Source organism: Branchiostoma lanceolatum, chromosome 16 (assembly GCF_035083965.1).
Source record: "Branchiostoma lanceolatum isolate klBraLanc5 chromosome 16, klBraLanc5.hap2, whole genome shotgun sequence".
NCBI classification, from domain to species: domain Eukaryota; kingdom Metazoa; phylum Chordata; class Leptocardii; order Amphioxiformes; family Branchiostomatidae; genus Branchiostoma; species Branchiostoma lanceolatum.
In genome coordinates, this window is record NC_089737.1 from 10,897,973 (window position 1) to 10,925,509 (window position 27,537).

Consider the following 27,537-nt stretch of genomic DNA (forward strand, 5'->3'; position numbering starts at 1 on the left):
CGGAGGTAGAAGTGATTAGCCTGTGATTATCATTGACTCTAGCTAGCTTTGCTTTCCTCCCAAAGGAAGCAACGGTAGATTGAACTAAAAGCTCATTGCGGGATCTCAAGCTAAGTAGAATCTTCAGCAAGGTTAATAGCTTTTCACCGCAGGGCACTGGATGCAGAGTTCTGCGTGGGAGGGAGAAGAGAATATGGCGGATGTTTGGCTCAAGGTGATAGTGTCGACGTTACAGTACTTCCAGGAGTTGCTGAACAATTAAAATCCCACTAACGTCTGAGTCTTAAAGCATTCATTAAGCTCTTTAGTTGTCTATTGTGTCTATCAGCGTTACTAAGTCTTAATATCCTGCCAAACTTGCGTCATGAAAATATCTGTTACCGTCAGAATGTTCTCCTATCTCTTCTGCCTGCTTGTTTTGGGGTTTGTGCGCAGGCGGGCCTCCTACGCTGAAACTGGGCGCCTCTGGATGTGCTCAAAAGGCAATATGAGGAGCTCAAGGAAGACAAAGATCTATATGTATACAGCGCCCACACATGTTGACAATGCCTCGGCGTCAAACTCTTGAAACTTTTTCTTTTCATATTTTCTCAGAGGATTGGAGATGGAATTTCTTCAATATCAATGTTCATTGTTGTTAGGCTTTTGACAACAATGTATGTTTTGAATCAACATTTTTCTATCTTATTGCAATCATTGGTGCTTCAAAGTCACTGACGATTACCAGTCTACATACGTACTCTGAATCATTGATTTTTTTGGCCAAATTTGTTCTGAGACGAATACATTCAAGATCTGACCGGCAAAGTTACATCTTTGTAAACTATCCTGAGAATAACTTAAAGATAGATGATGTCATTATCTCATGTTCAAGACGCTAAGAGAGAACATTCTTTTGAAGTCAAGTTTGTAAGCCAGTTCTTGTGTCCCGAGAGATCGAACATACCCTCAAGGTTTCCTTACTTGCATCATTACCGCGGCGAACAATCTCAATGCGCCCTTGTAAAACCCTTGCCGGCTGCCCCCTTCACCTCTGTGTAGGTGTTGACGTAGGCGTTACAAGCTGTAGATGAGCTGCATTCAGCTTTCTGTATAAGGGTTAGAATCTGTAATCCCAGTATCAGCAATGTTACATTAGACTGCCTCTGGCTCAGTCCACGCCATTCAGTATGCAATCGACGGCAATGTACATTTGGAATGCTCTAGCACATTTCGGTGTACTGCAGCCCACAATTAATGGCAGTACAGTCGGAGATTTTAGAACTCATTTTAGTGTTACAAGCTGTAGATAAGCTGCATTCAGCTTTCTGTGTACGGATTAGAATTCTGTTATCCCAGTGTCAGCAATGTTATATCACATACCGGACCGTGTGATAATTTTCCGTATCCCACGGGATTCTAAGTTGTATCACACGGGCTTCCATAGAATATGTAGAATGTATTTTGAGTGCGCCGGTTGCGCCGCCGTCGAAAATTTGAATGCCGGATTCGGAGGTTGGAATTGATGTTGTTACAGTTTTGTGTTCGACGACACAAAACTCCCTCAACTTCTGGCGCATTCCACATTGAAATATGTGTTTTCTCGGGTGAGTATGACATTAATAAAATAAAACACGGTGTATTCCGCATCACCCTCGGTCCCGGCCCTCCCGCGGGTCGGATCGCCATGCGGCCTTCTTCATGCATTCCATTTTTACAATAATTATCTGCATTCGTTGTATCATTCCAAACTAAAAAAAAAGAGCCCCTACCTATACCAACTATAATCTTTTTCAGTTCCGTTACCGGAAACACAACATTTTCCTTAGGCCTTATCCCAGTGTGCGCCAGCTTGCAATTAATGGCAGTACAGTCGGAGATTTTAGAACTCATTTCAGTGTTACAAGTTGCAGATGAGCTGCATTCAGCTCTCTGTGTACGGATTAGAATTCTGTTATCCCAGTGTCACCAATGTTATATTACACTTTACGTCATGCCTGGGCCTGATACGGGTGTTCCGGACCGTGCGATAATTTCCCGTATCAGATAGGGTTCGGGAGCTGTATCACACGGGCTTCCATAGAAAATTTCGAATGCATTTCGAGCGCCCCGGTTGCGCCGCCGCCGAAAATTTGAATGCCGGATTCGGAGGTTAGAATTGATGTTGTTACAGTTTTGTGTTCGAGGACACAAAACTCCCTCACCTTCTGGCGCATTCCGCATGGAAATGTGTGTTTTCTCGGGTGAGTATGACATAAATAAAATACAACACGGTGTATTCCGGATCACCCTCGGTCCCGGCCCTCCCGCGGGTCGGATCGCCTTCCGGCCTTCTTCATGTATTTATGCATTCCACTTTTACAATAATTATATGTTAGACTGCATTCGTTGTATCATTCCAAACTAATAAAAAAAAAGAATCCCTACCTATACCAACTATAATCTTTTTCAGTTCCGTAACCGAAAACACAACATTTTTCCTTAGGCCTTATCTCAGTTTGCGTCAGCTTGCAATTAATGGCAGTACAGTCCGAGATTTTAAAACTCATTTCAGTGTTACAAGCTGCAGATAAGCTGCATTCAGCTTTCTGTGTACGGCTTAGAATTCTGATATCCCAGTTTCAGCAATGTTATATTAGACTACCTCTAGCTCATTCCACGCCATTCAGCATGCAATCACCAGTACTGTACATTACAAATGTTCTGCACACCTATTTATTTATTTCGATTTACCACATTTGTGGAAGGATTGACATAACAGGTGAACTATCGCCTTTTCAAGATGTCATCCTAGACCGGACTGTAAGGTTTGGATCATCGCACACCAGGGCATGCCCCTACTCTTTTTCGAAAGGTGTGGTGGGTTCTTTAACGTGCGAGGGGTGTGGCTCTCCCCAAACACGGGACCTCCATTTAACGTCCTATCCGAGGGACATCCCTAGCCCTAGATGAGCTAGGTACTCATTTGCACCTGAGTGAAGTGAGGAAAGTCGTGTTAAGTGCCTTTCCCAAGGGCACAACGTCGGGGCGCAAGTTCGGACATGTCTCTGGGCACAACCCGGGATTAGATCAAGTTGCCTTGTTTGACAGCCGCGCGCTCTACACTTGCGCCACACGACGCCACTGTGCTAAGTGTGCAGCTTGTAATTAATGGCCGTACAGTCCGAGGTTTTAGAACTCATTTCACTGGTCTTCGGCAGTCAATCACACAGCATGTGTGGCAGGAGGCGAAAGTCTCTTGAAAATCCTCATCAGGTTGTTGAGATTCCATTAGTCCTCTCCTGGGTACTGAAAGCTTGATTATTCTGCGAACCTTTCTGAAAGATTGTGTACAAAGGTTCTTGGGCCTCATAGAGAGGGGCTATGTCAAATGGCTATCTCGTGATAATCGCATAGATCATGCACAATATGGCATATTTTCAATAACTATTCTTTATTTCTTAATAAATGAGTAGTTAGGTTCTTTACGCGCACAGTTGCGATGGTTTCAGGTTTTAAGGTTTCAAGACATTATATTAGTCTCTGTTACCAAACATACGCACACAGTCTATTCCATAGTTGTAATAAATTAAAATTCGTGACAAAGTGTTCAGACAACGTCAGATATTAGACTGTATTAGGGGATAAGTTTGGAAGATTGTCGCTAAGTCTTACGGTTTAGAAACACCATTGAAGCTTCAACTAGTGCTGAAAATCAAATAAAGTTTGCCCCAAAAAATTTGACCTTAGCTCGTGTTATGAAAAGAGGTTTGGGCAAGCAGCGCTTATGATAAGGAGGCGAATGAAGATCGAGTAAAGTCTTGCAGCGGACGGCTCTTTAGAGGTGAATCTAGGCTAAGACGTAAATAAATCTTGCTCCACTGTTGAAGGTTATAGTATCCTCCCTGAGATCAGTTTTTCGGCATCCAAAATCTATCTCAAAGTAAGACGTTTCTAGTTAGGTCATCATCAGTTCCCTTTGTATCCTCTTGCTACAAACTAGATTTAATCGTTTTTTTACATTTACAAATGTTTGGTGATTCTTGTGCGGTGATCTCAAGCCACATTGTAATACGTACATGTAAGATAAATGAATTCATTTCAGGGGCAGCGCCTCAAAGCATTGCCATGTCGTCGCAGAAGCGTATTTATCCGGTGATGGTGTAAGTAAGAATGACAGATCTAATTTCATAGGTTGCCAAGTAACGAAGTAAATCGGGTGTGGGAATTGCTACATGTAGCAATCTCGTTAAATGTCTGCATGAACGTTCAGACATCTCGTTTCTTACCTGTCTTATAAATGACAACTGCGTTGGTGGAAATCCGTAGAGAGTTTTTCGATTGCTGCCCTCGTAGCTTACGACATCACTTAGACGTAAAAATGTGCAGTTATTTGACAGAGATGAATGAAGGCTAAACCTTTTCCCTTCTTTTCTAGATTTAACAAATGTATATGCACCAATTTCATACATTGGTGACTGGAATTTGTATGATCCATAGTGTTTCATCGTAGATCTATTTATCATCAAATGACAGACAAAGCTATTCTGTGGGCACGTTGAAAATCGGTATGGCAGCGGAATGCAACTATGACAGTTTTTCATTAGATGGTAAGAGTTAGATATAGATGGTTGTTCGGGGTGATATAGCAAGCTACCACCGCGCGCCTGCGAATCAAGATTGAGATTCAATGACAGAAGCTAGATAGTGTTCAACCAATTATAAATTCTGGTAACATTTAATATCAACCTACTACACATGTATTTTGCAAATCAGGATGCAAACCATAGCAATCACAAATAAAAGCAAAACAGATATGAACTTATATTTGGTTTTGATAACGTTCACCCTTAGGCCCCCATTCCACCAGACGGCGATCGGACTGCGATCTCGCTGCGACCTAAATTGGATGTGTGTAACCCTTGATGTCAGAATTGGAATATAATGCAAAGTATAAAAGTACGACTCAAAGGAGAACAAACACACAAAGCGTATCAAGATTCTGTTTACGAAATTCGTTGAGCGCTTAGGCAAATTGGTCAGTCGCATGGCGATCGCAGCGAGATCGCCTCCCTGGTGGAATATGGGTGTAAACACTACGTGTCTTTAGCCTCTGGTAGCTCTCTTTGATGGTTATCCTTATCTGACCTCTGAGGCTGTCAGAAGACCATATCCTTTATCCCATATTTTCTCCATACATTCATATTGTAATGATGCTCTGGCGCCAGGAAATAGCCGGGTGGGCGTTTCATGCCGTTTATGTACAGACGGTTGTCGCCGGGGTGGTACTGTACATGGTAATATCTCCGTAGCTTTCTTACGCGTACGCCCTATCTTCCACCGCGAACCTAAAACCACCGTGAACATTTTTGTCCAACACTGTAGGAGTATGTGACTATAGCGCTGCCGCGAACTTAAAACCACCGCCAACACTCCATGTTCGCCTTGGCGCGAAATAAAAACCACGCGAACTTAAATGCATTTAGTAATTTCAATGGAGAGAGGGGTAACGGAGGCACCCTGCGTCAGCGCACACCAACCATCTCTCACCCGGGACGGGGGTTGATACCGACTTCCGACAAACTTTGACCCAGTGCTGACGTCACATCCGCGTTAAGATCACGTGTCCACAGGGCCAGATAGTTGATGAAGACTGAATGAGTCGGTTGCAAGTTTAGTGTATATCTCATTATATAATTTCAATGGAGTCTAGTCCAACATAAGCTTTCCAAAAAGATTCAAAGAAGAGTAAAACTTTGTTTCTAGTATGTATCGTTTTATAAAAAAAATGTCAAATGCAATACCTTTTTGCATCAGCGATTAAGACAATAGGAATACAACCTGATGTCACAATATGCAGTATCTAGTTTGGGTAGAATAATTGTCTAAAGGCAATGTCGATCCCAGATTGTTTTATCCGCCGCCTACAGGGATTAGACTGAATGGAAAGTCTTATCATTTGGAGATTGCACGGCAATACATATACACTGACCTTACTGGCACTATGATATTTGTTCCAATACAGTTGGGACTATGGGATTACCTTGCGTGACTAATAATGGGGTTGATAGACGTCGGTTCATCTGAAATGTCTGTGTATTAGCCTAGATGTATTATGTATACTGACCTTAGAGATGTATAATGGAACTCTGCATGCACCAGGAGAGACGGAATCTCGAAAAATGTAACCTTTATATTTGGTTGGAAGAATCGTCATAATTATCTGAGACCTGTAGATTTCATATCATCAGAAAGAATGAAGGGAGATTTTAGATAAGTTTTTTTTCTATTGAAGGGGTGAATAAAGCACTCCCTATGACAGTCACTGTGGTGCAAAACCACGATGCTTCACCATCTATGGATCCAGAGGGCGGAGGTTCGAACCCCGCTTGGACATGGTTTAGCGTTGCATTTATCCTTTTGGATGGGGACGTACAGTCGATGGCTACATGTTTGAGTGGGCTTTAGCCTCAGGCGCGAAAACTCTATAACGAAATTGGGGCAAGCTGCGCCTAAAATAACAATTCGTACTTATGGAAGCAATTTGTGCCTGGTTCAAAACGTAAGCCGTAGCAAATCCGTCTTGTGCTACTACTACTAGCTACCTAAACCTTCCATATGCTTCACTCCAGTAGAGTATGACTAATTTACCTTTTCATAAACAGATAGATATTTGCAGGATGCTGCTCTTGTGATGTGACATTTGAAGGTCCAGGTTTTGCTTAAGAGCAAAAAGACACTGAGCTTTTGCGACAGTCTCATTGACATACATTTGTACACGGTAGATCCTGTCATAAGAAGACAAATACGTTTCCAAAAATAACAGCCATTCCAAGGTCTATTTGTGCAAACTGCATCCAAGGCGCTTTGATAGTCAGCCTGAGAGTCTCTGGAGAAGTTGAAGAAGCGGTTCATTTTTCCGGCACATCACATCAGAGAGTGTTTGCAGGATATGAATGACACCTGCCATAAGGCCTTATTGAGCGACTTCGAAAATCAAGGTTGGCAGAAAAGCCTAAGAAAGTCCTCTTCTTCTGACATCTTCAGTCAAGGTGGTCCATGTAATCGATCTTAGCTCAAACGCATCTGACAAGTTTAACCAACAGGTCTACGAATGCTTTGTCTGTTTCACGAATATAGGGAATCGCAAGGGAGGCACTGTCTAAAAACGTTAGTGTAAGTCAACAGTGTAAAACCGGACCGTTTGGAATTTAGTTCATGTTCCTATACATATGTATCAAGGTAGAGGTTGCATCGAGCAGAATCGCCTATTCTTTCGATAGAGAAATTAAAGATATTCCATTAAAGGACTGACAGAAATTTTCAACTTCGATTTATGTCAGTTAAGGTAAATGGATTGAATTGAAATTTACGATTTATAAATGGCAGACTGCCCTTACTAATTTCTAGCATCCCGATTGGGATTTCAACCGGACGAAACGGCAAATTCTGATATCATAGAGTCAAAAGGCATTATGCTGAGATTTTGTGACAGCTTCTTTTACTTGCATGGTTGTTTCTGTCACAAGAAGACGAATACGTCTATGTGTGTATGTGTGTTTGTGTGTGTATGTGTGTGTGTATGTTTGTGAAGTGTCTGTGTGTGTGTGTGTGTGTGTGTGTGTGTGTGTGTGTGTGTGTGTGTGTGTGTGTGTGTGTGTGTGTGTGTGTGTGTGTGTGTGTGTGTGTGTGTGTGTGAGGGGGGTGGGGGTGGGCTACGACAACGTAGTTAATGTTATGTGCTTCAACATACAGCAAAAAGCTACATGGATTGAATGGCATGGTACGGGTAAGGCATTAGCAGCAGGTCCATTATGAAGTCTTAACGTGACCTCTTAGCTTCAGTCATCAGTATGCAGAGAAGTGCAGAGGGCCATTCCTGTTTCCTCACCGACTGATGGACACTTAAAGTCATTACCATTACTTCTAACGTAGTTCACGTTGGTACTTTTGCGTGCTAAAACGACTTAACCACGAGCCACATGGACACACTCGTGCAGCTGTGGTTACTTACAGACTTAAGCCCCCTCTCGTGGACCCGCGGCACGCTGGCGGCGTCGCTGCGGCCGATCGAATTGACAAAGCACTCAACGAATTTCATCGACAAAAAAAAACGTGTGTTTGTGTGTTTTGTTGTCTTTTTCTTCATACTTGTACGTTTTGAATGATATTACCATTATACAGTCAAGGGTAACACAAATCCAGTTTAGGACGCAGCGACGCCGCCAGCGTGCCGCGGGTCTAGCGAGAGGGGTGCTTAAGGAGTCCGCCCATTCAAACATTTAAAGTTGATATATAAAGATGATCTACCACTCAAAACCATAGACATAGTATGTCCAGAACGTGAGATATCAAAACCGGCCGTTCTGCTGAGATACTATAACAAGCCGCTTGGGGGCTCAAAATCTACTCATTTACACACACACACACACACACACACACACACACACACACACACACACACACACACACAAACACACACACAGACATGCACCCGAAAACATAACTTTCTTGGAGAGGTAAAGAAGTAGCATGCGCTTTTACATTCAACAGCTTGATGGAATATTTATGTTTCTGAAAGTATTTCGCTTGCAAAATCTTCACCCAAATATTTGCCGTTGACGTATGTAGCCCTCACGGTGAGTAACCCAAACCGTTATTTGAATTCCTTAATTCCACATCGGTCGGTTCAAAATTCTTGAGGTCGGCACTTTCCGTAACCTTTCAACCTCACCGTAATAAACTATATGTAAGGACTTGCCCAGTGGGCCGAACTGGCCTAAGGTTGTTTCTCTACGGAAATACAAGTTTTATAAGGTCGATCAAGATGCGGAGAGGTTACTCCTTTGAAGTGTCAGCTCACATCCTTTTCTTTAAGATTTCTTTTTGAGAATTCACCGCGGAGGTCAAAGTGTGTACCACAATAGGTAATAAACATGTTATTTGAAATAGATATTAGCAGATGAATGCTGAGGATTAAGGTTCTACTGATCATGAGTGAAGCATCAGTTGGCGTTTCTTTATTCATTCGACTTCACAGAGTAAAAACAGTAAATCTGTGAGGAGCCGGCAACAGAAACCTGGTTTCTCTACAAGACCAGATCTTCAGCAAATATACAATGAAACAAGCAATAAATACAATAAACAAACAATAGATATAGGATAAACTTAACATCTAAATAAGTGTTGCAGTACTGGTAGCTGAGTGACTTTTGGGTGCCGCCAGAAAAATGAGAAAAACAAATGAAGGTAATTTGCCTGTACGGCAGTCTAATTAGTTCCCATGGTAGCTACCACGAGGAACATGAAATGTTAATTTAATAAGACACATGGGAATAATCGTGCTGTACCAAAATAGCCTGCCGCATCCGTTTGAATCCTGATGTTGTTTGTAGTTGCTTTGGAACATAGAGAATAATTACGTTTGTCTTCAACAAAGAAACCCACGACCCATTTATCATGGAACATCATTCATCTCTTTGTGAGGTATCTTGGTTCAAAGTTTAAGACAGAAACAAGCCTGTACTTCTAACGAAAGCCGCTAGAGGATCAAAACCAACATCAATCATCTCACAGCCCTCAGGCTACCTGTCACTAAAATAGCGACCATCACATGTTCAAAACATGAGATGCCAAAAGATCTGCTGCAGCACCATAAAAGCCGCTAAGAGGCCCACAATCAAATCTGGGACTAGTATTTGTTTTAAATCGCAGACACCTACCCAAATACTAAACAACATCACACATAATGAAAAAAGCATCTTCAGAACCATAAATACGCTACCGAAATATGACCTTCCTTGCGAAGATAAAGAGAATGAACTTCTCCTGCCCAAATCAGGCATGCAAGCATAGCCTGCAGTACAGTTCAGATATAGCCTGATGCATCCGCTTGGAGCCCGATATTGCAGCCGCTTCAGAATATGAAGACAAAGGCCAAACTCCTCCTGAACAAATCAAGCGAGTAAGCCTATAACATATAGTTTATAAGTATGAATGACGCTACAGTATGACCCAAAATCGATCCTTACAACCAGTCTTCCCCTGTCTGACACATGAATTATCGTTCTTGATTTTCCCGACTTCGATTTGACCATCCATTTTCTGAGAACACCTCCGGCAACGGAATATAACAATCTATAAGGGCTCGTGCGGTCGAAGGCAAACCGTTAAGGAGGTCTGAAACTGTTGGGTCGATAATTCCACGCGATTAAAACAGAGAGCCCTCTGGGTCAAAGCGCTTAAGAGCACTCGCAGCGGTTTTACTGGAGTGAATCTTTGCTGCTAGAATCGTGGTGGAGAGATTCTACCTAGGGCGTCTTGATCCATCTCTGAATCTTGGATGTCCATCGCTTTGCGAATTATGACGTCAAAGATGTCTTAGATGGGATCACAGCCCTATCTTGTTTTTTTTTTACAAGGCAGTGTAGCTTCATTTGTTAATCAATAATTTTCAACCGTCATGACTACATGCATTTTGTTATCTGCGATTAGACTTCTATGCCTACGTGTTGTCATCCCATTATGTCGCGCGCTCTCTGCGACCTAAAATTTAACAGAGCGGTCACCGAATTTCAGATATTAAAAAAAACTATATTTGTGTGTGTTTATTGGTCATTTTCACTCATACTTTTAACATTTGGGATGATAATCAAATTCTGAAATCATGGATTAGATGAATTCGATTTCGGTCGCAGCAAGAGCGTAGCGAGAGCGCCGTCTAGTGGAATGGTGGCCTTACAGACAAACAGATATAGAGCTCGCTTTCTTAATCTCACTGCTGTGCTACAACAGGACATGTTCGTCGCAGCTGTTCATCAGTCTCGAGACGTTATGTAAGCTCTACAGCACACTTCTCGGACAAAGAAATAGAACACCAGTGCTCATTAAACAAGACACGTGCTGCGGGGACGTCTCGAGTGCCGTGAAGTGTTTCTCAACGACTCAGTACTGCCAGGGCTTCGGGCTATACACATGTCCTGAACGCACTAATACAAAATATGTAGTGTCTATATCAGACTAACTACGACGGCTATATGGAGAATATTTGGCAGGGAAGTTTGGCCACCAGAGGGTTTTATTGGCCGGCGCAGTTAAGGAGATGTTAACCTTACCGTGGACTGACATTCCTGGACAATTATTCCTTTTTTGCCGAAGTTTCTGATCCCTAACCCCCGTAGGAAGGCCTAGTGGAGGCTACTAAATATGATTTGTAGCGTATTTTGAGACCCTGTAAATATCTGAAACCTCTTTCACACCAGAATCGACCTTTCAGTAGACACTACGAGTGCTAGCCACACTCTTTTCAAGTGCCCGTAAAAACACCCTCCATTTTATACTGTAGGCTTCATGCTTTAGTAAGTAGATTTTCAAGATTTAGTTTGCATTTCTACTTTGTAGTTTGTAGTTGTCCGTGCGAATGGCTCGGCACTATTTTGCTGTGTCAATAAATGGTTGATTCTTTTTGGCTGACACATTCGACGCAAGACGGCGTAAGCTAAGCTGGCACACTGCTTTGTGATCCGCCTCTTCGCATCTGAATATAGCATCATCCAGGTTTCCTCTGTCCGTACTATTGTCGACTGGTCGACGTCCTCCCACCCGCACGTTTTTACAATACCGGTCCTGATCCTGATGTTATGTTAATGTTTTATGTAATTGCCTGTGTACTGTCATTGTTGTTTTTATTATGGGGTCTGGGCCTGATAGAAAGAAACAGGTAAATAACTAGATAAGATTATTCTGTATTGTCAATAGAAGGTCCTTGATGAGTTGGCATTCTAATTCAGTTCCACGGCGGTTCAATCAAATAAACCACGTTAGTGGATTCACGTTGATTTTAGTAAGATATATGATTCATCTTTGGTATATGTAATTTGCTTCTAACCTCATTTGGTCCGTACAATTACTAGCAAAAGGTATTAGATGGCGACGACTATATTTGATTACAGACTTGGAACGTATGTTTCCATTCTTTTTTCTTATTATTGATTATATTCTATCACATTAGAATGGCTGTATAACAACGCAAATCAGACAAAGGAAGATTGCAAAATAAAACCTAATAATAATTATGTTAATTATATCAACATGATTATTGGTGAATTATTGCATTATACGAGTTGTGTAATGGTTGCCAAAGCATTAAAAGGAACACTATGGCCAAAGTAACTTGCGTTAAAGGCTATAGATGAATATTCAAAAATAAAATGAATGTACGTAGGACTCTAAAGATTTATTCATGATTGGACATAATGTTTCGTGGTCTTTATTACAAAATAAGTGTAATATATCAGTTACGTTAAAGTCTATAAATTAATCATTGTTCAAAAATAAAGATTTATTCTTAATCGGACATAACGTTTGATGGTCTTTAGGTACACATAAAACTGTAAGCCATAAATTAGCACTCCAATAAAGCGTCGCTATTGGTCATAATTTACAATGCGTTACAACGACAGTTCATTTTCACACCGTAAGGTGCACACGCTATGTATAAATCATGGGGTACCAACATTTATTACATGCACTGACTTCCCGCCCTTTTATGTGACGGAAGCGTATTAAATCTAACAGGCCCCATCGGGTGAAATCTATTTCTTTGAAACGCTATGGAAGAAGAAGAAGGGAAAATGTATAGTGTACCTAGAAAATGCTAGCCTAGCAAATGATGCTTATTTGCTCAAATCTACCATGCAATCTATCTTTTTTAAAGACCATGAAGAAAAGGAAAAGAAATGAAATGTTATGGGTGGACAACTGTTGCGTAGTTAACAAAACAATTAACTGTGCAATTTATCTTTTTAAAAGACCATGGATGATGAAATGATGAAATATAATGGGTAGAAAATGCTGAAACAGCAACTGTAGCTTAGCTGTTCAATACAGACCCCATTGTGCAATCTATCTCTTTAAAACATCATGTAGTAATGGAAGTAAAAGAAGAAAAAGGAAATATTACCGGTAAAAAATGCTAGGGTAGCAACTGTTGCTAATTTGCTCAAAACTACAATCTACATGTATCTCTTTAAAAGACCAAGGAAAAAGAAATGAAATACTATGGGTAGAAACGCTAGAGTAGTAACTGTTGCTTAGCTGTTCAATACAGTCCACACTGTGCAATCTATCTCTTTAAAAGACAGTGGGAAAAGAAAAATAAGTGAAATACTTAGGGCAGAAAACGCTAGAGCAGCAACAACTGTTGTGTAGATGTTCAAAATAGAACCCACTGCGCAATCTATCTCTTTAGAATGAAAATGAAAAAGAAACGAAATACATGTATTATCAAGAAAAGGCTAGCACAGCAACTGTTGCTTTCTTGTTTATAACAGAAGTAAGTCCATGGCAATTCTTAACTCACTCTAAAATCGATGGCTTTCTGTAATGTACTGTTTTATGCTTCAAACTCCTAAGTACATTGTGGCAGAGCCATTAGAGTGAGTGGCATTTCTGGTTGTGCCAAGGAACCATCGGCAAGCTCGTAGCCATATTGCCATCAGCGCTCATGACAAGATGAACGCATGGGGCAGGCATTGTAGGAGGCAGGCCTTTTACTGAAATATCAAAGTAAAAACCTTCTTTACAAGTAAGGAACAGATCTATTATCTTCTAGAAGCTTATTCGTATTGTATAAAGATAAATCCCGCTGATTTCAATAGGCCACATCTGTGAAATATGATAGGTGTGCCTATGACGTAAGCGTGACGTACAGTGACGTCAGCATTGACGTACGTTGCACACCTGCCAGAATGTTAATGCCATATTGAGCGTCAGTAGTTTAGAAAGCGGCGTATGGGCTTTATATCTGATAAAATAGCCCATATCAGATAACACAACATATGCTTCCTCTCTCATTTATCAAGGGAAATGGACATCAAAAGCTTTGCCTCAAAATGACTTGTGATTTAAACAAAAACACGTCTAGTGAATAAAAGTCAGGTTTTTACAGCAGTTATTGGGATAGAAAGCAGCATGCATTGAAAGTATTCACTTATGGGTGGATTTTCGCTGGAGCAATGCACAAACGCATTCGGTTTCTAGGAATTCCATTCCAATTTCGCGTCTGGATAGGATAAGATTTGAATACAAGCTTCTAACTACATAATTCCAACGCTCTGTTCATCAAACTATAAAACGCAAATGGACTACCATTGAGAAATCCAGTTACTAGTATAGTTTTAGGCCGTGAAGCACAGCTGGAAAAGCAGCCATATTATGTACATGTATGTTCATGATTTTCTTATCTCAACAGAATCCTAAAACAAATGTTTCTACATACGATATTCATGTAGTTTTAGCATACGATTTTAATCTCATGTTGATTCAAAATTAAGGTTTGCGCAGTCTATTAAAGCTTATTAGTTCTGCTGCCTTGATTTATTATGCTAAATCAATTATATCACTCAGGGGATATGTACAAACGTTGTTGATTTATTGAATTAAAGAAAATGTACAAAGCATATTAGTCTTGTATTGTTGCTACTTACAATGCAGGCAAACGCAACGGACCGGGTGTGACATTGCAGATGGTCTTTTTAATTTCACGTGTTGATGCTGTCAGCTCATGTCTGAAACGTAGCCATTGGGCTCTAGTTAGATAAGTCGCACTTTGATGGACAAGACGGTGCCGTTATTATCATGTATTCTTACAGGACCTTACTACTCTATCCCTGGCACTTATCCTTCCTTGAAAGAAGCTTAGCTTATGGTTTCTCGGAAAATGTAATGGAAAAGACGACGGCTCTCTCATTTACTCTTACATAACCGTACTACTTTATCCCCGGCACTTTCCTTCCTTGAAAGAAGCTTAAGGTTTCTCAGAAAATGTGCGTCTCAAGAGATTGGCCAAGGTTCATTGGAATTCTTCCGTCTTTATACTAAAGGTTACTGTCCATGTTTGCTAATGGCGTCATGGAAGTAGTTTTCCATTACAATCTGACAAGTTGTAGAACTTTTCGCTCTTTACATCTTTTTGTAAGTATAACAGAAATGCCTTTAAGTTCGCGAGGGTTTCATTTCGCGGTAGGGAGAAAATTGAGTGTTCGCGTTTGAAAAAAAATGGGGTTGGCGGCAGAAGGAGAAACAAGCATTTTTGCATTTAGGTTGCAATCAAGAAGTCACCGCTAAAATCACGAACATCAAACCACCGCGAACATGTCAACATTTATAGTGGTAGAGCTTGAACCTTTTTCTTCAATTATTTAGATTTGCCATATTTATTGAAGGATTGCCATGCAGTTTCAAGATGTCAACCCAGATGGGATGTGTGTGGAAGGTTGGTGGTTTTCTTGTCACTACATCGCTGGTAGGTTAACAGTTCTTGCCTGATAAAATTAACCTTTAGCACACTGAAGAAGCTGTTTGGCACCCCATTCTCTATTGGTTACAGAGTTAGGCAGCAGGGAGAAGGTTAAACATCTAGATTCCTCGCCAGCAGCACTGATATGATATACATGATGCACATCATACACAGTCATAATTCACGCATAAAATACAAAATGTCAGTCATTAATGAAGTGCCTCTCACACATCATCCCTAGGAAATTAAACAGTTCGAATTCTATTTCCGCATTCGTCGTCTTGCATCTTGTGTTGATGATAATGTGAAGATGAAAGAATCTCATTATTCACTTTTCATGAATTAACGATATATATCGACCATAAGTCACCACACACATAAGCAACTGCTCAAAATATATACTAGTAATACATAATATGAGTCTTCAGCCTGAATCAAACAAATAAAACAACTAGATGAATAGATAGATAAAGATGATTGGACTGATGTAGGACATACTTCTGAAAATGAGTTTTTAAAACAAATCAAAGGAAAATTGCGAACATAGGTTTCGGTATAACGTTTGCTGCCTTCATGACAAGTATGACTACTCCATCGCTAGGTGTCACTACTGCAAGAAGAATGCGGTCCCTAACGTGACTAAGATTGTATTGCCCTCCTATATATCCAGGCTCATGACTAGAATAGATATTTTTCACAGAGAATTTCCCTTTGGTTGCGTGCAAAGAAATCTAAATACCTAATCAATTTACCGACCCAATGAATTTATTCACAGACCATTACCTTGTTTCAGAGTTAATTTCCATACTTAAAAAAGCGTAACATTTTCGATATTGTTCACACTTGTATTGGCAGAACAGGTAGATAACGTGATTGACTGTAAACTAACTTGTTTCCGCTTGATTGTTTTTCGCTATCCATCTTGTATTTTCAATGTATGTTGAACTTCTCCCTAAGTGTAATTTTTGTTATATTTGTATCTACGCTTTGCCTGTCTGAGATGAATCCTCAAGATTAGGTGGTGGGATAAGGTCAGCAACCAGGAGCTGTGGGACAGAGCAGGACAAGACCCAGTTAGTAGCCAGATCCTCAAGAGGAAATGGTCCTGGATAGGGTACACCCGTAGGAAACCTATCTCCAGTGTCACCAAGCATGCAGGCCCTGATATGGAACCCACAGGGCAAAAGGAAGAGGGGAAGGCCTAGAAACAGCTGGAGGAGAGACACGGAGGAGGAGATGAAGAGTATCAGCAGTAGCTGGCTGGACCTGAAGAAGAAGGCCCAGCGACGAGTCCAGTGGAGGAGCATCAACGGTGGCCTATGCCCTGGCAGGGGCGAAGGGCCAAATCTAAATCTGAATCTTTGGAGAAGAGGGCTTCTTGCAAGCATTTTGCTTTTGCTCCATCCTCAATAAATGAATGAAATGAAATAGATAAAAGTAGTTCTGCATATTCATTGTGAATAATCAAAAATGATTAAATTGCCCCCTTTGAGATTTTGGTCAATTACCTTTTTAGGTTTCATGGCGCCGAACACCTCTTCATTGATTAGCTGAACTCAATTAACCGCAACGACTTGTGATTGGCGTATTATTCATTACCTGTTTAAACCGAAGAAAGACTCTCTGATAGAATGACAGTTACACTGGTTCTCCTGAATTGGCAAGTATCGACCTTTCTCGCTTGATTGCAAGAATCAATCTGTACCGTCGAATGGAGTTGTATGAACTCGTTAGACACTGCTAATTTGTGCCTAACCAAGTATCTTCGGGGGTGCCTTACCGTATTCACGGGTCTTTTCTTAAACCATTAGACAAGAAAGACACAAACTTGAAGTGTATCTGGGTGGAAAATACGGCTCTTCGTGGCAAATGTGTACTCTCTACCTAACTAACTACGCCTGCTATAGGGAAAATTTTTGCCAGGGACTCATTCGCCTACGCGGGCGAAATGTAATCTTCACTGTTGACTGACTCTACTGGCTAATCTTTTTTTCTGCCGAATTGTACGATGCATACGCCCGTAAAAGGGCCTGGTGGAGGCTAGCAAAAATGCAGATGACCTTTGCGCACCAAATCCGCGTGTGTTTTTTGTCACATTATTTGACAGATTACTAGCCGAAGAGGCTCGGTGGGCGTCACTCCGCTGTCATGGCAGTTTCAATGTATATCGTGTCAAGTGCCTTTCGCAAGGGGCAACGTCGGGCATGGCGAGTATTGAACCCGGGACCTATTGGATCTGAAGCCAATGCTCAATGGTAATTTGATATAAAAGATGCAAATGTGTTGTGTAGTGTATATTGTTAACATGTTAGGTGTATTTTTTTCTTACATGTATGCGGCCTCAATGGTGTTGAAAATATGATATGGCTGCTCTAATTAGTATACTTCATTTGCAATCTAGAGCGATTAATGACAGAGGATAGCGTGTCTTACGTGAACACTTTTGATTTCAGGTTAATTAGCTCCTATTTGCTACATGGATGCACTTTTACACTAAATGAACTTTCACTTTGTAAACAACAGTACGGCAAGAACAGTGAATGCACAATAGCTCTACACTACAAACTAAAACGTAATTTTTTATTCTTTATTTTATTAGAATTGCAACAATGCAATAAACGTGGGACACTGGCAGCTATTGCTGGTGTCTTGACCCACACACACAAAATATACCCGTTTTTACACTTGGGTGGAGTGAGGAAAGTCGTGTTAAGTGCCTTTTTCCCAAGGGCAAAAGGTGGGGTCAGGGGATTCGAACCCAGGACCGCTGGGTTCTGGGCGCAAAACCCCTGCCGTTACGCCACACGACCCCACAGGTGGCGCAACGTAATTAGGTGTGTATTGGGTAACATCAGGGCAAACAAAATCCATGATCCATATAATAATTTCATATCATATCTGAAAAAAGAACAAAATGAATACATACCATAGTTACGACACAGCTGATGTGAATTCAACATGTTTCTTTTTTTAGGCTATGAGAGATACAAAAGCTTCATCAAAAATTCAATTTTCTCTCCCATTAATGCTAAAGAAAGAACTGCCAGCACTAATATCCTATGTGGTTTGCATCTATTTTACTTCAATCAATAGACTCAATGAAACCTCTTTCTCACTTTTTATTCGTGAAGCTAAACATTTAATGGCATGAATGGATGCATTTTACATAAGCTATCAGATTACCGGATTCAAATCCTGTCTAAGAACATTTCTTTGTGTAAATATAGGCAGATGGCCAACACCTTTTAATGGTACTTATTGTATGTGTACATTTCACCATTTTAGTCCTTCTAAGTGTATCTGTCCCGCTGTGAGTGTGTGTGTTCTTAGGAGTGCATTATACTCAGATCCGTACCTTTGATACTCCACGGTAAAAACCCACATCAAATATTTACGGACTTAGTTTCCTGTACCACACATGTTATTCTTCGTTGCTTAAAAGACGTTGCTAAATTGGGTCAGAGTTTAGATGTCTTTGCGCAGTATGAAACCCACTCAAAATATACCCATTCATGCAGTATAGATCTATTCTGAGCTAAAATACAAAACATGTATTCTTCTCTTTTACAACATAACGTTACATTGTTTTTCTTTTTCTTTTACAGTGAATCTCGTGCAAGCCAATGGCTTTTAGAATGATTGCTTTTTGGTATATTTTTCTTTCTTTTACAATGAATCTGGCGCCAGTTGAAGGGCTTGAGAAATATTTCTGTTGATTCTTTTTAACAACTGTATGACGTCACATATTGCTATGCAACTGCAGGTACATGTACTTACTCATTTCTTTAACTCTGGGAAAGTTGGAAACATAACCTTAGTACTAGACACAACAGTAGAAATTTATTAAACACGGGCAGTCAAAACAAACATGAACACCGATCGCGCGAAACGCAAGTAGCAAATTATGTTCATTCGCGCTAAAATGTACATCACTCTCGTTGAATAAGAAGAATAAAAAGATCATTCTTATTCAGCAAGACATCAAGAAAATTGAGAAGGAAAGTGAGAAAACGACTTCTTCGCGCATCGTGAATTCCCAAACGCAATGTGTGCAATTACCGAAGCGGAGAGCTGTGCACTCGGATCGACCACTAAGTGGGGTAAATACGCCACCAAGGATGCCCTAGCCCACCCGTCCGATAATACTCTATCTCTCTGCCATTACAGCAAAGGACTGGCTAAAAGGCATTTCAAAATGAGTTACTGGCACGGAAGTTAGTCAGAGAACGACAGCAAACGTACGGCACGGCTTTGACTTATGAACCGGCGCCGCTAGTCGCAGATTACTCATGTAGAGTATTGCTGTTTATGACACATATTACACAGAGCAATGTTATGATAGATATTCCATGTCGCCCCAAAGCGTAGCCTAAGTGATCAATATTAAGATGGTTTGCCGCTTGCAGAGCCTAGGGTTCATTTCAGACTGTCACTATGTCCTCAATATCACGTAGGACCCTGCTTCGAAAAAAATGTTTTATACCGAGCTGAGATGTAACGTTACAACAACAATAACAATTCGTGCAATCTAAACTGATATAGAACGAAGCTGCATGTAAAAATGATTTTGTCATCCGTACATCCTCCTTCGCTGAATCCTGCGCGATCATCTTAAGAATTCAACACGAATGTCTTATTCGTAACCGGCAGTTGTTGATTGACAAGAGATTCGACAAATGAATGATAATGTCCACCTACCTTCTCGCTCCTTCCCGCACGCCTCTTCAACCACCTTCTGCCGCCGTCCCACCGGCAAGGAGAAGGCGCATGCTAATGTCCGCACCGCATGCAAATGTAAAGCTGTAAAATGGCTGAGGGGATGTCAGATTTTTTATTGCGTCATTTTTATGACTAAACATAACAGTGTGGGTAAGTGAATGTGTATTTTATGATTTATGTTCTCGCCTATACCGCAGGGCTGCGCACTTGTCAGTCTGCGTCACTTGACTGATGAATTCCTTGCTATCGTTTCAACTTTGACCTCCATCTTGACCTCAACTCAGATTTATGACCCCATATGATAAGTAACAAAACCCATTGTCTTTATTTGTATTTTTAGTGAAAAGTAAGCATTCGAAAGCTTCTGCTGTGGTTATAGTAAAAACTAAAAGCTGTACTGAAGTCTTTTGCAAATTTAAGATTCAGAGAAACAGAATTTTCACGTTTTAACGTAGATAAAAGTTGTTCGTTTATTGTCTGTATTTGTCATCAATTCTTTTTCTCTCATTTGAAGCTTAAGATAACATTTATTTTCGATGTCAAACTCAATTGATTGCGTGTTGGTACGCCAGTATTGCCATCAATTTGCCGAGTGCAATACCAGATGTGCCACCAGATAAAAAAAAAGCCCGTCTCGTACATAGAGCCTGCCAAGGATAAGATAATATCCATAGGCCAAAACAGTGTCCATGGGCAACCGGGGTAGAAAAACCCGCTGCGTGGAACCGTGAGCTTGAGAAACAGTTTGCCTTTCTACATCTGCTTGGAGTTGGATGGATAGATGGCAAGGCATTTTTAAGTAAAACCGCTAGATGTCGCTGCTACACGGTTAAAATCTTCCTGGAAATCGTAGCCACGCCCACAGTCCGGTGGTTTCCCTCCACTGCGAATCTGATTTTCCGGTTCGCCATGTTGATGTTTTGATGATTCCAGACGGCGGCCATGATGTGACGACCTACATCAGCAACAAGTGCGCCGAGGTTTCACTGTTTCATCGATCGTTCCAGGTCGTAACAGTTCACACGCACGGATTGAGGTTAATGGCGCTTAATGTGACGTTCGATCTGTGATTTTTATTGACCTCAGTGATAGTTGGCGAAAGAATCTTTGACATTGAATAATGTGTCTGGCTCACATGTTGTCTGTTGTTTTATTGTTGCTTCTGTTCCATTTCTGATGCCATCTGTTGAACGTGCTTTGTTGTTTATACAGTACAATCATGGTATTTTATTGTTGATGTTGTTGTTTATTCGATCAATGATCATCAATGTGATCTTGGTGTGACGGGCTAGGAATATTACTAAACCCACAGACAAGATAAACCGTTTTATGCAGCCTTAGGGCCAGTTATAGGGGGTAATTAATCAATCCAATGGAAATCCGGGGTCAGGCCTTTTCATATATATTTAGCTCGGACATCCAGATAATACAGATCAAGTACGAAGTAGATCCTCATATCAAGAAGAAAACAAAAATCATTATGGTTTGGTTAACATCTTGCATATTCTATATCTTTAGACTAATTACTTGTTTGGGATTTTATGATCATTCCATTATATTGGATTTAAGGGTGACATTATATTGATAATGCGTAATAGTTAAGGATGATCAGGTCTGTCTCCTGGACCTGTCCTTCCATCAGAAATTTGCTTGATGAGATGGAAAAGATATTCCCCCTGTTCGTCCAAAAAATCAGCACTGTATGACATGAAGTTAATGACAAAATATTTTCATTAGGTTAAAATGACAGATTTAACAATTAAAATTGACAACATGGACTTCTAAATAATGTGTGTGACAGAAAAAAAGTTAAAGCCGGAGACAGCCCTTAATATCGGAAAAAACTGCCAACATTGATTTATGTGTGACCCACATTAGAGGGATAGATGTGACCCAAAAGAATAATTATAAACGATTTCAGACTCAAAATGGGCAAAAAGCCTTTTAATTAAGCCTGTCCTGGGGCTATATGGGCCATTGGGGTAAGGCTGCTAGGAATGTGATTTAGTCAGGTTGAATAAAGGGCAATGCTTTCGTTTTAATGCCATGAAATGAAATTGAAATGTAAGGTTTGTAGTGTTGCTGCAACACACAATTAAAGACATCAATTCATTCAGATCTTTTCCCAATAAATAGTACAAGGTTAAAAGGAAGTTCAAGGCTTCCAACGGTTACACCCCAATGTTGGAAACCCCCTAACCTTATCATAGGGGTGTCGGAACATAGGTGGAATAGTGCTGCCTCCCTTCCCATTTCCCTCCAATACTGTGCTTTGTGGTGGCATTTCTTTTCACTCATTGTACTATGATTTGAAGAATTCACAAAATACACAAAGAATGTTTTTTTCACAGACCATGGCTGACTTTAGGCCAGACGAGAACCTGACCAATGGAGTGGATGTCCAGTGGGTCAGTAAACCATGGGTCCGAAACCTGCTCAGAGGTAAGCTGGCTCTGGTCAGTTGACATTGAATTTAGTTTTTTTGGGGGGCAGAGCCAAATGTGATTTCTACCATCCCTGCTTTCCAGGCTGTGCTCTGCTGAGTGTGGCATCTGTCAGTATGAACACACCTGCGACCTTCCAGCAGCTGCCGCAGCTGTGTTTCCTGACCTTTGTGCTGGACATCATGTTAACTCTGCTCTACACAACAGAGATGATGGGCAAAATGCACTTCAGGGGAGTGCTGAAGGTACGGTGTAGGCTCATGTTTTACTTTTGTATAGAGAGATTATGACTGAATGCCTTGGTCAGAATCCTGTCCATAAAAGAAACGTCAGTGGCACCTTTTTTGGATTTAAGCTTTCAGATTTAGATACGAGATAAACCATTGTTGTATAATAGTTTACACAAATGTATGTGCCATCATGTTACATGCAAATATCATTCGCATGATCATTATGGAAGTCAGTTGAAAAAGACATACAGTGAAACCTATACCTGGTGAGCAACGGCCTCTTCATAAATACCACCTGGCCAATGCGCCCACTTTTTGGTAACCACCTTACTCTTAGATGATGTGACTACCTGAGTGGTCTTCTTGCCAATGGACGGTTTTGGTTGCATGATTTGAATTGAAATTTGAATGATCAGCATCATGCCTGACTAGTGTTGTACATATTCTTCCCCAGGGTGACAACCCGTACCTGAAGGACCACTGGTGCCTGTTTGATGCCACCATGGTGCTGTGTCTGTGGGTGTCTGTGGTGCTGCAGGTTAGATTCTAGTACTGTTATTTACATGACATCGTGTATTTTCTATTGACTATATTTCTTATGTGTAAGACACAGTCACTCACACACATATGAGCACTCACACACAAAAGCACACACACACATACATGAACACTCTCTCACATGGGCACACACACAAATACACACATGCATGAACTTTATTTCACATACACACACACACACACACACACACACACACACACACACACACACACTCACACACATATACATGCAAACTTGAATTACATGCATATAACACACAGACCCAGAGAGAAAGAGAAAATTTAGTCTTCTGGTTTTAAACACTGTAAACAAACTATGTATCCCATCTCCAGGTGTTTGAACTGTCAGGTTATGTAGAAGAGTTCACCCCCCTCAGTATCCTGCGTTGTCCCAGACCTCTCATCATGATACGCACCTTCCGCATATACCTCAAGTTCCAGCTGCCAAGGGCAAGGATAACTACCATTGTCAAGTAAGTTGTATACATGTATATGATTATTCTTGGGAAGCTCTTTTATGTAGACTCATGGTCTTTCTTTATTTCCAAACAAGGTACAAAAATTGTTTCATTAAGTTGAATCTCCATGCTCAATCTTTTTTGACTCCCCCGCCCAACTACTTGAGAAATTGTATACAAAGTGTTCTATTTATTATATCTTCATATGTATTGATCAGATGCTTGTAGCATAGAATTTTTTACACATAAACCTTGTATGTCTTACTATGTTGTAGATTATTGTCATTCAAAGTGTCCTTAGTTTTTTTTAGAGTTTGACATATCTTTAAGTTCAATATAAGTAACTTATTTATGTATTGGTGAATATACCACATCATTTTGAGGGCTAACATAATACTAAGACATACACTGTCTATCTAGACCTTATCCAAGTTGATCATGATCCCATCTCTGTAGGAAATCCAGCGGTCAGATCTGGAGTGTGAGTATCTTCCTGCTGTTTTTCCTGTCCCTGTACGGCATCCTGGGAGTTCAGCTGTTTGGGGAGCTGAAGTATCACTGTGTCACCAACGGTACTCAACCAGGGTATGTTTTTTTCCTGCCCTCGTGTAATGTCAATTTCATGTTATTGTACAAAATCAAGTCATCCATGATTGATGGTATAATTTCTACACCAGGTCAAGTCAGAATTAGAAGCAGTACATTGTCTGAGTCAGCATGAAGTGAACTGTTGTGTCATCCCCTCAGAAGACTGCGAATCTGCATCAATAGAGCTAAGAAATCAATTTTCCCCCAAAATGAAATACAATTGTCTGTTCTGAACCATTCATATTGTACAGAAATGTGTGACTACTTTTTCTGACCGATGTGACCCTTTTTTTGGACAGTAACCCAGGATTAGTTGGCTGTATTCTACAGTGATGTATACATATAAATTTCCTAACAGAGGCGATATGGGGGGTGTCCCTGTGGTGTAGTGGTCTGCGCCTTCTGCCTCTCACCACATCTGGTTCAAATTACTTGGACCAGATGGACTGGGGTTCAAGCCCCAAGTAGGACACCTCTGGACAAGAGGCGCATTGAGTCATACCAAAGACTTTATAAAAATGGTACATACTTCTGAAACAGTATGGAAGTTAAACACACTTCACTGCCAGTGAACTAGCCCCCTGCTACAGTGATTGCACCACAGTGTGACCCAGGGCTATGAAACGGAGATGGGCACCGCCCTATACATCAATAATGGTGTGGGAGGATTTTAACTAACTTTTAACTCACAGAGGCGATATGATCTTGTTTTCAGCACTGTGACCCTGGAGTCGTTGGCTGTTCCAGACACCTACTGCTCCCCCCACCCCGGCAGCGGCTACTCCTGTCCGGAGGGGATGGAGTGTGTGGACATCCAGCTCAAACGGTCGCAGAGGGGGTACAGTGGGTTTGATGAGTTCGGTGAGTGACATGCATGTACATGTACTAGACTAGAGTATCATAATGATCAGATCTCCATTATGTTTATAACTGTGTCATACTAAAACCCCAAGAAACATCTTAAGTGCAAGGTAAGTAGAATTAAAGGTTACTGTAAAGCTAAAGCTTAAGTAAAGGTAATGGTCCAACAGTCTTTTTGTTTTGAGGCTGTAGAGTAATGGGTTGTTATCCACTGTATCTAGGGCATTGTATTGGAAGGTAGAGGTCGTCCCTCTCCTTCCACTGCCGTTTACCTCCTCAACCAAAGTCAGGTACACCACTTAGAGCCAGAGCCACAGCTTCCTGAAAGCTTGTCTGTTTCTGTATCAACATTGCTGGTACAACTGCCCTTTAGTGTAACACACCAGCTTTGCAGGCACTCTGTGCACCTAACTTTTGCACATCTGAATGGTAGTGTTGTTTAGAGCTATCTAGTGAAGAGGCTCCTTCAGTTCTTGAGTTCCACTCTACTATAGTTCTATAAAAATACAAATTTTTGAACACATCAATCCTAGGTTGATAAGACTTGACTATTCCTTGTCCTTTTCTGACCTGATATTAGATACTTATCAGTCGGTAAGTCCACCAGTTTATTAGTTATTTTGTATATCATGCATAGTCTGGAGCTTTTTTGTTTGTCTTCGAGCTTACACAGTGACTGTAAACTTGTCTTGTGTTCCAGGTTCCACTCTACGATAGTTCTAGGAAAATACGAATTTTTTAACACATCAAATTCTAGGTTGATATGGTATGACTATTCCTTGTCCTTTTCTGACCTGGTATTAGATACTTATCAGTCGGTTAAGTGCATAGTCTGGAGCTTTTTTGTTTGTCTTCGAGCTTACACAGTGACTGTAAACTTGTCTTGTGTTCCAGGTTCCAGTGTGTTCACCGTGTACAACGCAGCCTCCCAGGAGGGATGGGTGTTCATCATGTACAAGACCATCGACAGCTTTCCTGAGTGGAGATCTGTCTACTTCTTCTCCATGATCTTCTTCCTTGCCTGGCTTGTAAAGGTACAAGTTTGTGCGAAACATTGTAGTAGATGTCTGACTGTTAATGCATTTGGTGTGTTTGCTGGTGTATGTGAACGGTGCAGGTGATACGATTCCACATGAAGAGCTATTTTTCCACTGGTCGTGACAGAGAAGACAGACACTATGTTCCAGTAGTTACAGGTTCATTGTGCCGGGGAAATTCCCCTAGCTTTTTTCCCAGGTACCATTAACAGTGGGTCATGGCTTGACATCCAGTTCTAAGCAGGAGATGATAACTTTTCTGGTATATTGTTAATCAGAAAAAAGTAATAGCACCATTATTCTCACACATCTAATGTGCACAACTCATAGAGAGTCTGTTCAGGACCAAGGACAGGCCTTATTCAGAAATAACATGCATTGATTCACAGATCATCGACATTTCTCATTTGCAAAACTCATACAAAAAATTGTCCTTAACTCCAATTTTATCTCCACAAAAAAGGAGGTATTGTATTTGTATGTTTGTTTGTCTCGGTGTGTGTGCAACTTTGTTCCAGCCTGGGTCCGAGAGTTGCCTTGGTAGCGGAAAATGTTGTCGATGGAAATTTGCAGGATAGAAATGCTGGTTTGGCCTGGATCCAAAGTCTAGCAGGAAGGCAAAAAAATGCATACTGCATGGACAGAATTAGCAAGAAATTCCACTAATGAGTGCAACAAGATATTCACAAAACTTTTAACAAACACGTTCAGTGCAAGGCTATGGGGGGGGGGGGGGCACTCACTAAGCATTGATCTAATTGTTACTATAGCAGCATCTCCTAACCCTAGGTCAGAAACATCAATGCTTGAGACAAGCATGACTTCACTGACCCATTAGGAGAAGCAAGGGTTAGGAAGGCTGCTCTGGAAATTCCCTACCCCATTGAGGCCGGAGTGTTTTCGTCCACTTACATCAAAGAGATATGAGGTCTCTGATTTCTTGTTTTCTTGTGTGTTTTCCCCCAGAATGTCTTCATTGCTGTGATAGTGGAGACGTTTGCGGACATCAGGGTCCAGTTTAAGGAGATGTGGCAGTTCAGGGGCGGTCCTACTACATCTTCAGGGATTAAGGTACATGTCTGCTGTGAAATATTGTTCAAATTGGCTTTTAGGCAATCTATTTCAAAGAAGCCTAAAGAAATAAAACCACACAATTTCTGTTAACCTCATTAAACACATTTATCTTTATGCACTAGTATGGAAGTTAATCCGAGTTGTTAAATTACATTATGAAGAAGGTAAGCTGATGCCAACTCACAAAATTGGACTCACTGGAACTTTTACTCAAATTGTTCAGTCCTTTTTAGCTATGTCTGACCAAATTGCCCTGGAATTGCAAGATTTTTGCATGTCAGCAAAGTCAAAGGTTGTGGGAAGTCAATACTA

General features: G+C 40.9%; 2 protein-coding genes across 2 annotated transcripts in view; one reads left to right on the forward strand and one right to left on the reverse strand.

Annotated features, from left to right (window-relative positions):
• LOC136421762 (synaptotagmin-12-like) overlaps positions 1-20,085 on the reverse strand; it is a 78,570-nt gene extending 58,485 nt beyond the window's left edge. Inside the window, exon 1 of the mRNA XM_066409278.1 lies at positions 19,955-20,085. The gene's annotated coding sequence lies outside the window, so the exon portion shown is untranslated. The remainder of the gene's footprint in view (positions 1-19,954) is intronic.
• A 764-nt stretch (positions 20,086-20,849) lies between these two features.
• Positions 20,850-27,537, forward strand: part of LOC136421789 (sodium leak channel NALCN-like) — a 30,857-nt gene continuing 24,169 nt past the window's right edge. Inside the window, 9 exon segments of the mRNA XM_066409345.1 lie at positions 20,850-21,011; positions 22,327-22,417; positions 22,504-22,664; positions 23,104-23,187; positions 23,541-23,680; positions 24,122-24,250; positions 24,969-25,114; positions 26,009-26,148; positions 27,118-27,222. Coding sequence (XP_066265442.1) covers positions 22,330-22,417; positions 22,504-22,664; positions 23,104-23,187; positions 23,541-23,680; positions 24,122-24,250; positions 24,969-25,114; positions 26,009-26,148; positions 27,118-27,222 — 993 coding nt within the window. The 5' untranslated portion in view covers positions 20,850-21,011; positions 22,327-22,329.